This window comes from Lasiosphaeria miniovina (assembly GCF_030549165.1).
Source record: "Lasiosphaeria miniovina strain SMH2392-1A chromosome Unknown B0T26scaffold_8, whole genome shotgun sequence".
In the NCBI taxonomy this organism is placed as follows: Eukaryota; Fungi; Ascomycota; class Sordariomycetes; order Sordariales; family Lasiosphaeriaceae; genus Lasiosphaeria; species Lasiosphaeria miniovina.
The window spans coordinates 8,155-22,161 of record NW_026848227.1 but is presented as its reverse complement, the minus strand read 5'-3'; the positions used below and the strand labels follow the sequence as shown (position 1 = coordinate 22,161).

The following is a 14,007-nucleotide window of genomic DNA, read 5'->3' as shown; positions in this document are numbered from 1 at the left end:
ACACTCACCTTGGTCGTTGCATTACCCTGTTCATCTGCTGACGCACTCCCCCCTCCCTTCCAAACAGCACTTGTCTTTATATCTATCGTCCAATTATTTTAGCCTACAGTCACTTCTCTACGTCCACATCGCCTCACTCTGTTTCGAACTGTATTCACTGGGGCTCCGCGCCACGAAGGCACGCGGATCCTATATATGGAGTCCTGTCCCAGTAGCTAGAATTCAAGCCTGCACCGTGTAGCTTATCAAGGCTTCCTCGGTCTTCTGCCCAGGGTGAGTGCTCCAGTGCCGGCTCGTAGCTACGTCCCACATCCGCGGTTTTTACTAACTTCAGGCAAGGTCGTACAGATCCAGTCAAGACGGGTTTCTCCCTTGTCACCACCCTCAACAACAGGCGAGCTGCCCGGTGCTATGAGTAAGATGCCGATGTCGGACGATAGTCTGGGAGTTTAGGGGTCTACGCAGACGGGTAAGGTTTCCTCGGAGCCGGCCAGCTTCTATCCCTTCCACGGGTGATTTGGAGGCCACTAGCCCGGCTTTGGGCCCAGCGACACCATTGAACTGGGATAACACGCTTATTAGAAGAGAGCTGAACAATTCAGTAACAGCAGTGCAAAGCTGCGCATCTCCCAGAAGGCCCCTAATTAACGAAGTGGAGGTCTTTAGTTGTGTCAGACGTTAGCAAAATACCTGCCGGTGGGCTGAAGTGGATAATGGTGTCGGCATTAACGCGGTGGCCCGGGTGTGCTTTGTCGAGAATGACGTTGAGCGCAGTGTAGCTGGCACCGTTGACTAGCTTCAGGCCCTGGTGGGTGTTCTGGTTCACAACGACAGGCATCCCGGGGACGAACATGAAGACGGCAGGCACAGGGATGGCACTGTCGTCCCCCTTTCAGCATCATCAAGGCCTCCTCTTCGGTCGGCTGGCCATCTTTCCACTTGTGGTCCGAGATAAATATCCGGAGGAAGCCTTGCCGGTGTCTCTTGGAGGACAGGGCCGCCTCAAAGATCTCGAGTCTTTTGGGTGTTTTTCAGGATAGACTTGCCCTCAACAGGCCAAGCGAGAGCAAGATTGTCGCTGAGCCCAGATATTGGAATTACCCTGATACAGAGGAGTTGGCACAGCTAAATAAAGAGCGGATGTTTCATCAAGGGGCTTTGCCCAGTACTTTATTGCCAGTGAATGGTAGCCGGGGTCAACATGAGCCCGCTCTGGAAGTCAGGGTTGCCAAATGCAAACTGAACCATCTCCACCAGAATCAAACAGCGTCCTCCGAAGCCACTGCCACTGATTGTGAAAGTCTGTGTGGCAATTGTGTGTGCCGCAGCTGTTCTCTTTGCCAGCCATCCAGAATCCCTTTCAGCATACGTGATCTCGTTTGACATTCCCCATCCCCTTGGCTCAACCGATTGACAGCATTTTCTATGAACGACCACGAGGCTTCGATTTGCCCTTCTTCAAGGCTCAGTGTGGCAAGCAGTTTTGCTGCAAGGGCAAATCCTTGCGTAGGCACACTCCACCAAGGAACTCCCTGAAGGCAAGGCATTTGCGGTACCCTGCTGTGCAGCTCTAAAGCGAGGTGTTTGTTGAGAGCTTTGTCTTTCAGGTTGTAGTATGCGGCGTACATGAAGCCGTGGAGCACCGTGACGGTGCTTTCTACTATCACCCCAAACTCGGACTCGGAAGTGCCGAGGAGCGCTTGGTACCCCTGGATGAAGCTCGCGCTGTCCAAGCCATCTCCCTCCCAGTATTTCAAGTAGTTGGACCACATATTTAGAACGACGGAGTGATGCTGTCCCAATCGGGACTCCATGGCCCGGATTGTGATGAGATAGAACACTCTCAGAGTGTCGCGTAGCTCACCTCCAGGAGCCGTAGATATCGCGTCCAGCGCCAGGCAAAGCGGGTGGTTCCCATGATGGTGACCCATGAGTTCTCTGATGTATCTGAGAAACTCACGGAGGAGTCGAAAATCACCGTCGCCCATTTTGGAGCATGTCTTGTAGAGTCGGTAACACAGCCTCCACAACTTGACCATCATCGCCGGGCTGACAAATCGGACCACGTCACTCAGCTTCGCGCACATCTGCTGCAATGCGTTAAAGCCATCGGGCAACTCCTTCCGCAGCACCAGCTCTGTGGCACCCCAGCACTGGTCCACAATCTCTTGCCACTGTGCTGCGAAATCACACCTTCCGGCCTGGGATGTTATCGTGAAGTTATCCCAAGTGAAGTCGTTGAGCAGCCCCTGTGTATAGTTGCCCGCTGAGCGCAAGGCGAGCTCCACTGCTGGTGTGCGAGGCGATTTGGGCAAGAGTATGACCAGTCTGGCATCTCCGGAGGTTGCTACTGAGCGCTGATGTTCCAGCCTGGTAGTAATTCTCCTGGGTCTCGTTCTTCTCGCGGAGCCTGAAGGAATGGGGACTTGCTCGTGGGCCCTTGTTCGTGTCTTGTTTTTGGGAAAAGGCGGACCCCATTGTTTGAATCGAGTTTTGTACTGCTGAATACTAAAGGATGTGGGTCAGCGCGGAGCGAGGATGACACGCAATGGTACAAGGAAAGCCCGCAAGAGCCCCAATACTCACGAGGCTTTGAAATCGTGTTCCTTCATCATTATCTCATGTACTTCCCATAATGGCCGGGCTTCTTCGATGTACAGTCTTCGGATGGTGTCCTTCTTCGATTCCCATGACTTGTGGGGCGACCCTTGACTGAAGAAACCGTGCTGTTCAAGGTCGACGGGCATTGTCAGGTCAGTGTGTACCATTTGTCTACTTTGGTTCTAAAGGGGCCGTTTTGATGAGGATGAATGCCATTGTCTATGTCAAGAGAACACTCAGCCTGCGGCAGCCCGTCAGGCTTCAAAGGTACTTAACAAGGGGGGCTTTGGCACCTTGGGCTGGTGCATGCCTTGATTTGCTGCTGTGTAACACTACCTAGCGACTCAAGTGAATCATAGGGTTGTCTACTCTCTCATTGGCTGGACTAAAGTTTTATGCAGATAGTTATGTGGGTGCTTTCTCATGTGCACCAATGGCAGCCCAGTTCGCAGTTTGGAAAGACTCCGAGTTGCGACAACGAGCTTCGGGTTGCCTTGGCTGGTCAATATGACTTGTAGATTGGAGTCAGGCAGGTGATGAGTTGGCACTTTGAAAACATATAAGGCGGCATATCAAGGACAGAACCAGATATCTCCGTCAACCGTCACCGTCTTTGCACCCTACGCAATATCGTTCCCTTGTCTCCCCCTCGCCATGGATCGTTTATACAACTTATACAACGTAAGTGTATGCTAATAGCACATACTCTTGTTCTCATTAGCGAGTAATAGGTGCTGACAAACTATTGAAGAGGGTTAATACCGCTGTGAATTTTGTCAGCTTTATCTTGGCCGCCGAACTCGTCAGCAGGTACATGGCTTACAGGCAACGCCTCGATTGGGACGAGACTGTTAGACTTGGCTGGGAACTGAGTCCTGTTGTCGGAAGGGGGCCACAACACGGCGCCGCACATGGACAGTCACGGCTTTGCTACGTGGATCACTGCCCAGGAAGGGTCGATCGGGTTCGGCTGGATGTCTTGTCCGACGGAGGAGGAGCGAAATTCGTGGACGGCTGACCCCCACCACTTTACAGGTGGCCGCTGGAGATATATTGTCCTCAAGCCCGGCCAGTCTGTCTTCTTCATGCCGGGGACGATTCACTGTGTGTTCCGGGTGCGCCAGCATCAAACGCTGGCGCTTGGTGGCCACGTCCTTCAGTGGTCAGACATCAGGCGCTGGATGCAAGTCGTGCTTGCTCAGATAAAGAACTCGGCCATTACCAACGAAGACATGAGGCGGAGCGCGCCGAAATACGTCCTCGCTGTGGCGAAGCTCGTCAAAGCTAGAGTGGAGGAAGGCGAGGTGGAGCAGCTCGGTGGTGAAGCTGCGGTTACGCAGTTCTTCGCATCTGTGAAGGTAAGGCTATCATCAAAATTTAAGATAAAAGGCTAATCGTCTCAGGAATTCGAAGAGAGACCAAGGCGCCGCCTGCCTGGTTGGTAGAAGTAACTGCGAATAGCTAGACTTGGAAGTCTGTGGACTGCATCACAGTACCTAAGTGCTACACTTGCTATGACATCGCGGGCAAGTCACTACTCCCATACCGTCAAGCCCTGGCCATTAATTAAGTGTGATTGTCACGTCTGCCATCTCTACAGCTACACAAGATGTTGTTCCGCATTCTAGTCAAGTCAACATCTTTTTCACTTGCCCTAACACCTCTTGTGCTCGTCCTGGGTCATATGCTGGGCCCGATCTGACAGCTAACTCCGCATCCTTCGCCACATAATCCGAGGCTACAATCAATGCAGTTGGACAGACCCGACAGATCTCTTCGGCGAGAGCTTTAAGGTTATGGTTTGTAATACGTCTTTGGTTACTTCGAGGGAATAAGCGTCATGGAGCGGTAGCAGATTGGAAGAGATAAGACGTACATTATTCTTTCAGCCACATCTGTGAAAGTGGTTAGCAAGAGTGGGTACCTCCCAGGAAGGGCAGCCCAGCGATTGCTCATACGTATAAGTTCGCGGACTTTCTCCCTGTCCGTTCTTCCAGGCTTACATTAACCGGGCCTTGGCTGGCCTGGTAGATGTCTTCTGTATCGTCTACCTCGACGATATCCTCATCTACTCCGCTACTCGCGAAAAACACACCCACCACATCCTCCAAGATCGATTACCGTAAATAGGTTATCGAACCCGTCTCGGTCCTTCGGCATCTCCTTAAAGTCCACAACCAGAGACTTCCATACCCGTAGGGGAGGCGGTATTGGGTGTAATAGACCGGGGGTTTTATCGTGTGGTGTTTTCGCCGCTTTGCATTTACAGTTTGCCACGAATCTGTCGATATCTGCTCCCATTCCGGCCCACCAATAGTACTCTCTCACGAGCCTCCTGGTTTTATTCCGGCCGGGGTGGGCTGTAGCGAGCCTAGAGTGGACATCGTCTATAACCCTAGTCCGTAGGTTCTTCTCATCAGGGATCACCAGCTTTCCTTCTCTCAGGAGTAACCCCCCCTGGGTAATCGAGAGCTTGGTCTCTTCTTCCAGTAATGCTCTCTCCCGGTAGATTAATAAGGACTCGCTAATCTTGTTGGTTTCCAGTAATTGGTCGACTAGCTCGTGGCCGGAGATCTCCGGAGGTCCCTTCAGAGTTGAGAGTTCAATTTCCTGCTTCCAGCTTTCTCTCGACTCATCGCTCTCCACTGCCTTAATCATGGCTAGGACTTGTGCAATTTCTTGCAAAAAGGTCCCACAGTCTAGGGACATGATTAAGCTGCCGTCTGCTTGTTCTTGGAACATCTGTACGGTTCGATGGGCCATTTGGCGCTCTTTCTGGGTCTTGAGCTCATGCGTACGTCTTGTCAACGCGTCGGCCGCAGCGTTGAGGACGCCTGGCCGGTATTCGATACGGAAGTGAAAGTCGGCCAGTTCCTCGGCCCATCCTGCCTGCCTAATATTAAGCAGCTTCTTCGTAGTAAAGTATTTCAGCGCATCGTTATCGGAAAAGACGATAAACGGCTGCTCGGTTTGGAGTCCGATTAGTTCGCTACGCTAGTGCTGTAAGGCCCTCATAATAGCTAGCAGTTCCTTATGATGGATAAAGTAGTTGAGCTCTGCTCCCTTCATCATCTCAGAAAAGAAGGCTACCGGGTGCCATCCATCCTCGTACTTCTGGCTCAGTACGCCTGCCGCCACCCCTCCCGATGCGTCAGTTTCCACCCGGGTTTCTCTTCCGTACTCGAAGTATTTTAGCACGGGTGCTGACAACAGTCGTGCCTTAAGCTCGTCGAATGCGATCTGGCATTCGTCCGTCCATCTAAATCCCTCGCCTTTTTTGGCTAAGGCTGTTAGCGGCTTGGCTATGCTGCTATACCCCTTCACAAATCGCCGGTAGAAGTTGCAGGACCCGAGGAATGATTGCACTCCTTTCAATGTGTCTGGTTCCAGCCAATCCCTGACGATGTCCGTCTTTGCTGGGTCTACGGATACCCCATCTACTCCGATAATAAACCCGAGATATTTGGTTTCCCGTACGTGGAATTCGCACTTCTCGATATCTGCTTGGAGCCCAGCTTCCCTCAACCGTTGCAATACCAGTTGAACGTGCTTGGTATGTTCTTCCTCGGTCGCAGAGTAGATTAGGATATCGTCCAAGTAAGCGCTGCAAAAGTCGTCTAGGTAGCCGAGTAAGCAGTCATTAATGAACCGTTGAAAGGTAGCTGGTCCGTTTTTCAATCCGAACGGCATAACTTTATAGCTATATGTGCCGTACCGGGTCCGGAAAGTCGTCAGTTGCTCGTCGTCTGGATGTATCCGTATGCAGTGGAATGCCTGTCGGATATCGATTTTCGTGAAGATCCTCGCCTTTCCGAGGCGGCTGAAGGTTTCATCAATTAGTGGAAGCGGCATGCGGTCCTTTACGGTCATTGCATTGAGCTTGCGGTAGTCAACGCAAAACCGCAACCCGCCGTTCTGCTTGCGGGTGAATAAGATAGGTGCCGCCCAGGGCGATCCGCTAGTCTGTATGAAGCCCTTCTTCAAAGCCCCTGTGATATACTCCTTACAAGCCTCAAGCTCCTCCAGTGACATTTTGTAGAGGGGACTATAATCGAGGTCTTCCGGTTCTTTCTCTGGTAACAATCGGATCCTATGGTCTACCAGACCTCGTCTTGGCGCCAGGATATCAGATTGGACTCTGCTGAATACATCAAGGAAGTCGTGGTATGGCGAAGGGAGCTCGCTCAACACTCGCTCCCGTAGCTTCTCATCGTCTTCATCCAGTCCGTCGGAGCCGTTCCTTAGTTCTTTCAATTCCGATATACGCTTGTCGAGTTCGTGTAGTGTCATTACGTCGACCTGCTCGCCCTTAGAGGCTAGTTTGAAGGCAGCTTCGTTTAGTACTGCCATCTCGATGGGCCTCTCCTTATACCAGCCTATGCCGTCACGTTGCATGCGGTACAAGCCCTGCGCATCATGTTCTGGGAATGGGTCCCTCTTCTTCGCAGGTGGTGGTGCTTGCTTCAGAGGGTCGGGGGCATGGAGCTGTCGTTCCATAAGGTTCAGCTCCCGGTCTCTACGATCGCCAGTCAGCCGTCGAGCTGGCCGTTGTAGTAGTGTTGGGTGGAATAATGGCATCGCCATAACTCCGGCGTACGTGGGTCCTCCACCGTGAATCCGGCGGACTCCTGCCGTTCCAACTCATCGATCCGTGCGCGTACAAGTCTTCCGTCACGCCGGCGTTTATCTTCCTTTTCTATGGCCAGTTCTCTTCTCTGGGCATCTTCCTGATAATCTGGATTAAGGGGCCCAGGCTCCGACTGGTCTAACGGAACGGTGGTCCACCAGCTTGGGTCAAGTTCCCATTCCTCGGGGAATAGTAGACGACGGCGTCGTGCGTCAGCTAGTACGTCGTGGTAGTCGAGCCACTTCCGGCCAATCATCAGGTCGTGAACGCAGTCCACGATAATCAAGTGTTCGTCCCTAATCGTCCTGTGCTGGACGACCAGGTTGACTTCTAGTAGCTCCTCGATGATCTGTTGAGACTTGTTATCGTACCCGCCTACCAGTCTCGGGGCGGCATCCGTAATGGATTTGATATGAAGTAACCGTTGTATCTTTCTTGCGAAGTCACGGCTCACGAAGATATGTTCGTTTGCTCCCGTATCGACTAAAACATCATCCGTAGTCAAAGAAAGTCCATTGCTCGCTATCTCACAGCTAACAGTGAATGCAGAGCCACCCAGGTATCTGGCTAGTAACCCCACTCCAGTCTTCTCTTCTCCTATAGTCGTAATGTTACACGTCGACACTTCCCCTGGGAGAGAGTCCAATTGCCCCAGGGTATTTAGTTTTCCGATCCTTCGTTCGCAACCGAGGGAGCCGACGAGCCTCCGTCGGTAGCTTCTTCGGCCCGGTTCACATTACGGAACTCATTCTTCAGCCAGGTCAGGAGGGCTTCTGAGGTCTTAATCTGGTTTGGGTGGGCGTCCTCGAGGTACGGTTCCAACTGGTACGAGGCCTTGCCCGCTAATCTGAACTCGATATACGACTGTCGAGCGCGGTCGCTCTCATAGTAATCAGAGTTGACGTCCAGCTTGTTCTCAATCTGCCGGATCCAGGCGTTGAACGTGATCGTGTCCTTGTCCTTATCATTGTAGAACAGGGGGGGGGTCGGAGATCTTGGCGCTACGACGAGTAGTGCTATCAGTGGTGGAGAAAGGGGTTGCACCACGTGGTGATCTGCTAGCAGCGTTGTCGGCGATGGTGCGACTCAAGAGGTCGATTTTATCTTGCATCTTCTGTATGATCTCATCCTTGTTGGCTATAACATCATTCAGGCTCGTGATAATCGCGTTATTGGCATCGTCGACGGGGTTTTCAATGCTAGGGCGGGGTGCCGGGGAGAACTCTGCGGCTTCTGCTGCTACAGTGGCAGAGCGAGTGGCCTGTGCCAGTCCCAATAAGGCCCATTGCTTGATATTGCTGATAATGGTTGACTGGTGTCGAGCGATACTGTATAGCTGAGACATCTGATCGTACCAAGAGTGTGCCAGCAAGGTGCGGAGCTTGAACTCCTGAAAATGCTCATCTGGGTGGTTGTTGGACTGGCTCTCGAAATCCTTGACGTCCATGGTTCCTTCAAAGGTGATCTGGTCAGGGCCTAGCCAGGGACCAAAGGGCAGGCCAGGACCCTCTTTGTTTCGGCGAACATGGAGGACAGCCAGGTCGGAAAGCTTCTCCTGAAGATCTTTATCGATGTCTTCGCTGGTCATTGTAAATTTGGCACTGTCAACTTCGCCAGTGATCCGTGTTGTGAAGTCGCGAATGTCCACTCGGTCATCAACAGGGGAGAGAGATCGGCCTGCAGTAAGCGTCGTGGTGTTTCCAAGCACTTTTGTAGATATGGCTGTCATCTCGATCTGCTTGGCCAATGCGGATAACGCAGTATCGGACTTCTCACGCTGGTGAGTTCTTGCAAAGGCTTCGCGGTCGAAGTTGGTCTCATTCACGGCATCCTGCAGGACTGCCTGCAGTTGCAAATCGTCGTTGGCGGGCATCTTGCCTGCCGTTCGCCCTACAGTGCCCCGCTTGGAGTGCTGTATTCGTTCTTCGGTCGGGCGGTCGCACACCTCGAGTAGCGATCCCGCGATTCGGTTCTGGTTTTTCTGGTGGGATATTCTTTTCAATTGCCTTCCCAGGCGATTAGCGAGATTGAGCTTTAGATTGTCACCGCACGGTCAACTGTAGAGAGGCAGGGCTGCAATGTGGTTGCTGTATTCGTAGAATCTAAAGCTAAAGAAGGAAAAAGGAAAGAAAGCTTCCAAGGCCTGGGCGGGGCGCAGGGGAAGTGGGTTGTGATGTGGGTCACGTGGTTATGGTGTGCACGGACCGCTACCCAAATCTGGTCAGCTGTCTGCACCTGTCGTGCAAGGGGAGGATTTTGAGCTTCTTTTCCCTTTTCCCTTTAGTTTAGAATCTTCGTCTATAGCGCCCAATAGAGGAGTTCCGCCCTCATTTCAAGCCGGCCGTGACAACGGCTACATCTCAGTTCCTAGTATCATAACTAAGGGAGCGACACCAATTGACAGGTGGAAATGACCTACAATGGTTCTTGGGCATTGAAGTCCAAAGGGATAGAGACAAGCGCTTGATTTGGCTCTCCCAGACAGCCTACTTCGACAAAATCGCCACTCTGGCTACTACACAACCTACTACGAAGACCAAGGTACCAATGGCTACGACAGAATTACTGCCATACGGTGGCAAGGCCGAACCTCATTCTATCACGGCTTTCCAGCGGAAGACTGGATCAATTCTATACGCCGCAGTGATCACCAGGCCAGACATTGGCTTTGCAGCTTCCCGGCTAGTCAGATTCAACACTAAACCTGGGCTAGAGCATCACAAAGCAGCTGAACAAGTACTCCACTACCTACATAACACTCGAAAACTGGCCTTATAGTTAGGGGGTGAAGACGACTTTGTTATAGCTAGCGATGCCTCTTTTGCGGACAACTCCATTGATCGGAAAAGCTCACAAGCTTATACTATGAAGCTGTTTGGTGGGCTTGTGGGCTGGAGGGCTAATAAGCAAAACACTGTCACCACTTCTACTGCGGAAGCGGAGCTCTTAGCTCTGGCACAAGCCACGAAAGAAGGCCTCTTTATAAGCCGACTACTCGCGGAATTAACTATACAACTAGGCAAGCACCACATCACTATCCAGTGTGACAACAAACAAACAATACGGTTAGTCACTGCAGAAGTGGCAACCTTGCAGACAAAACTCCGGCATGTGGACATTCACAACCATTGGCTTCGTCAGGAAGTTAGCCGCAGAGCAATCAAAGTCGTCTACACATTCCTTCAAGCAGTATGGTAGCTGACGGCCTGACTAAGGCCCTAAGCTTCCCACTCCATCTACGATTCCTCCAGCAAATAGGAGTCACAGAGCCAACACTGAAGGAAAGGTCTGAAACTACAAACTAATAAGGCCAGATCCAAGCACTGTTGAATCTGAGGAAGTGTGTCAGAAAGAAGGGGGTTCTGGCACTGCGTGCCAGAACACCAAGTGGTGTCGTCAACCAAGCTGAAAAAGTGCTTATGCGAGCTGAAAAAGAGCTCATGCAAACTGAACTTTACGTAGTCAGTTCAGCTAGCAACGACTACTGTTTGCCACCATTCATAACTATAATAGAGGTTCTCTGACTAAGCCAAAGAGCACGGGAGGAGGAGAGATCTGAATGAAAATCACTTTGAACTCCATCTTTTCCACCGAATCCAGTGTGCAGTGCAGTGTGCAGTGCTTCTGACAGGTATACCAAGTACTGAGGGGCTTTGATTGCCTGGTTAGGTTAGCGTGGTACTTCTTGGCAGATCAGAACTTTTCGCCGCCCACTGTACCAATCACGATGCTTTCGAGTGTGCACAGCCGGCGCCAGCCGTTCAGGCGCCACGCAATCAGACGCCTGACGTGCGGGGTTGTGATTTGGGCATCGAAACTCCTGGACCTGAGTGACAACAGCAGCAGCGATCTTCGAGCTTCAACCCCCCAATCGAGATTTCGTGCTAAGTACTACGACAGTTTTCCACGGTAGGTAGTTCTTGTCTAGCATTAGGCAGCTTTCTCAGCCTCAGCTACTGATTGTTCTACCCACAGATCCAGCGAACCCTTGAGCCGTCCTACCGTCCGTCCGCTCCCCCTTTGTGCCGACGAACATCCATATCAATAGCTACTGAGAGCTCGGCAGTCTTTGGGCGATGCGCCTGCTGGAACGCGACGACACAGGCGTGATCCGCCTAACAGAGGATCTTATCGACAAAATTCCGCCGTACGCGATACTTTCGCACACATGGGGTAACGAAGAGGTCCTCTTCAGCGACTTGATGAACGGTACAGGGAAGAACAAGGCTGGCTATGCTAAGATTCAGTTTTGCGGAGATCAGGCTTCTCGAGATGGGTTGAAGTTCTTTTGGGTCGACACATGCTGCATCGACAAGTCAAGCAGTGCCGAGCTACAGGAGGCGATCAACTCTATGTTTCGGTGGTACCGTAATGCGGCTAAATGCTACGCCTATTTGGTGGACGTCTCGACCCCTGTTCTTGGCATTGACGATAACTCCGTCTGGGAAGCGACTTTTCGAGCGAGTAGGTGGTTCACCCGCGGGTGGACTCTCCAAGAGCTCATTGCTCCGGGATCAGTCGAATTCTTCTCCAAAGAGGAATTGCGTCTTGGAGACAAGAGGTCTCTGGAGCGAGTTATTCATAACATGACGGGGATTCCTTTCGAGGCCCTCCGATGCGGCCGTCTGTCTGATTTCAGTGTCCATAACCGAATGGCATGGATTGAGAAACGCAATACAACACGCGAAGAAGATAGGGCATACTCGCTTTTCGGCATCTTCGACGTCCAGCTGCCACTTCTGTACGGCGAAGGAGAAGATAAAGCATTTCGACGGCTGCGAGAGGAGATTATTAAAGTTTCAAGGAGTGAACCAACGTTGGATGAGGCCGACACCCGCTGTCTGGCCGACTTACGTGTCACTGACCCCCGCCACGACAAGGGGCGTATCGAAACCGCAAAGGGTGGACTCCTGAAAGACGCGTACCGCTGGGTTCTCAGCAACGTCGAATTCCAACAATGGCGCGACGGCGAAGAAAGCCGGCTCCTCTGGATAAAAGGTGACCCCGGTAAGGGCAAGACTATGTTGCTCTGCGGCATTATAGACGAACTAAAGATGTCTACCCCATCCTGCCTTCTGTCATTCTTCTTCTGCCAGGCTACCGACTTACGTATCAACAACGCCACCTCCGTCCTTCGCGGCTTAATCTACCTCCTTGTCAGCGAACAACCAGCCCTCATCTCACATGTACGGGACAGTATAATGTCGCTGGCAAAAGAGCATTTGAGGACACGAACGCGTGGGTTGTCTTGCGAGAGATCTTCACCGCTATGCTGCAAGATCCGGGATTAAGGACGACTTATTTGATCATCGACGCGCTTGACGAGTGCGTCACTGACCTGCTGCGGCTTCTCGACCTGGTCGCCCAAATGTCATGTGTATCTCCTCGTGTCAAGTGGATAGTCTCAAGTCGCAACTGGCCGCAGATTGAGGAACATTTGGCGATGGCGGCGCAGAATGCCAAGCTAAGCCTCGAGCTTAATGCCGAATCCGTCGCCACTGCCGTCAACACATACATCCGCCACAAAGTTCTCGATTTATCTCGCCGGAAACAGTACAATAGTACAATGAAGAAGGCTGTGCAGGCCTATCTCTCTTCTCATGCGAACGGCACATTTCTCTGGGTGGCCTTGGTCTGTCAAGCACTTGCGAACGAGGTTCAGAAGCGGCATACCCGGGCAAAATTACACTCATTTCCCCCGGGGTTAAATTCCCTATATGAGCGAATGATGGAACAGATTCGTTGCTCCGAAGATGCAGACCTCTGCAAGCAAATTCTCGCCATCATTACGATTGTTCGCCGACCTATCAGCCTTAGGGAACTAACTATACTTATCGAGATGCCGGACGACATTTCGGATGATCTGGATTCCACTCTCATCGACATGCCGGACGACATTTCGGATAATCTAGAGTGTACTTTTATCAAGATACCAGACGACATTTCAGATGATCTAAAGCCCCTAGAAGAAGTTATCAGGATCTGCGGCTCATTCCTAACCCTTCGGGGACAAATTGTTCATTTCATCCACCAATCCGCTAAAGACTTTCTACAGGGAAAGGCCGCGCACCAAGCTTCTCGAGAGGCTTTCAACTGGGTCTTCCCCCTTGGGGAAAAAGATATCAACCACATCATCTTCTCGAGGTCGCTCACTGCAATGTCTACGGTCTTGCAACGCGACATATACGGCTTAAGTATACCGGGATTCCCAATCGACGAGGTTCAAACGCCATCTCCAGACCCACTAGTCACAGTACGGTACTCCTGCGTTTTCTGGGTTGACCATTTCTACAACTCAATTTCCGATAAGGACGTGCCGCAAAACGATATACTGGATGCGATCCAGACCTTCCTTGAGCAGAAGTACCTTTACTGGCTCGAAGCTCTTAGCTTACTCCAAGCTATGTCGGAGGGTGTCATTGCCATAAGACAGCTTAAGCTCCTACTCGTATGTATAACTTACTACCGTCAGAGAACTATACTAATAGAGATGCAGGAACATGCTGATCAGAGGCAGCTAACGGCTTTTGTTCGAGATGCACATCGGTTCGCTCTCTCCAACAGATGGATAATCGAGCAAGCTCCTCTCCAAGCGTACATATCAGCCCTCATATTTGCACCAGCTTCCAGTCTAGTGAAAAAGAAATTTAAGGCGGAAGAACCTAGCTGGATCAGTACGAAGCCAATAGTAGAAGCGGACTGGAATGCATGCCTGCAAACGCTAGAAGGCCACAGTACCTTAGTATATTCAGTTGCCTTCTCACCAGATGGCCAGCAGC

The 14,007-nt window shown here is 51.6% G+C and overlaps 5 protein-coding genes across 5 annotated transcripts; 2 read left to right on the top strand and 3 right to left on the bottom strand.

Annotated features, from left to right (window-relative positions):
• Nucleotides 1-1,164: 1,164 nt before the first annotated feature.
• On the bottom strand, nt 1,165-2,747 carry B0T26DRAFT_791290 (Clr5 domain-containing protein; the record flags this gene model as incomplete). Its single annotated transcript, XM_060446856.1, has 2 exons — nt 1,165-2,508; nt 2,587-2,747. 2 exons carry the CDS (start codon nt 2,745-2,747, stop codon nt 1,260-1,262), a joined length of 1,410 nt encoding a protein of 469 aa, XP_060289800.1. The 3' UTR covers nt 1,165-1,259.
• Nucleotides 2,748-3,590: 843 nt separating this feature from the next.
• Nucleotides 3,591-3,890, top strand: B0T26DRAFT_629210 (uncharacterized protein; the record flags this gene model as incomplete). Its single annotated transcript, XM_060436247.1, has 1 exon — nt 3,591-3,890. A coding segment is annotated over one exon (300 nt), but the record flags the coding sequence as incomplete, so codon positions are not given.
• Nucleotides 3,891-6,609: 2,719 nt separating this feature from the next.
• Nucleotides 6,610-7,739, bottom strand: B0T26DRAFT_624952 (uncharacterized protein; the record flags this gene model as incomplete). Its single annotated transcript, XM_060436151.1, has 2 exons — nt 6,610-7,036; nt 7,189-7,739. Coding segments are annotated over 2 exons (978 nt in total), but the record flags the coding sequence as incomplete, so codon positions are not given.
• Nucleotides 7,740-7,942: 203 nt separating this feature from the next.
• On the bottom strand, nt 7,943-8,149 carry B0T26DRAFT_625038 (uncharacterized protein; the record flags this gene model as incomplete). Its single annotated transcript, XM_060436155.1, has 1 exon — nt 7,943-8,149. A coding segment is annotated over one exon (207 nt), but the record flags the coding sequence as incomplete, so codon positions are not given.
• A 2,806-nt stretch (nt 8,150-10,955) lies between these two features.
• B0T26DRAFT_680712 (heterokaryon incompatibility protein-domain-containing protein) lies at nt 10,956-12,430 on the top strand (the record flags this gene model as incomplete). Its single annotated transcript, XM_060440529.1, has 3 exons — nt 10,956-11,137; nt 11,295-12,235; nt 12,390-12,430. 3 exons carry the CDS (start codon nt 10,956-10,958, stop codon nt 12,428-12,430), a joined length of 1,164 nt encoding a protein of 387 aa, XP_060289796.1.
• Between the last annotated feature and the right edge of the window lie 1,577 nt (nt 12,431-14,007).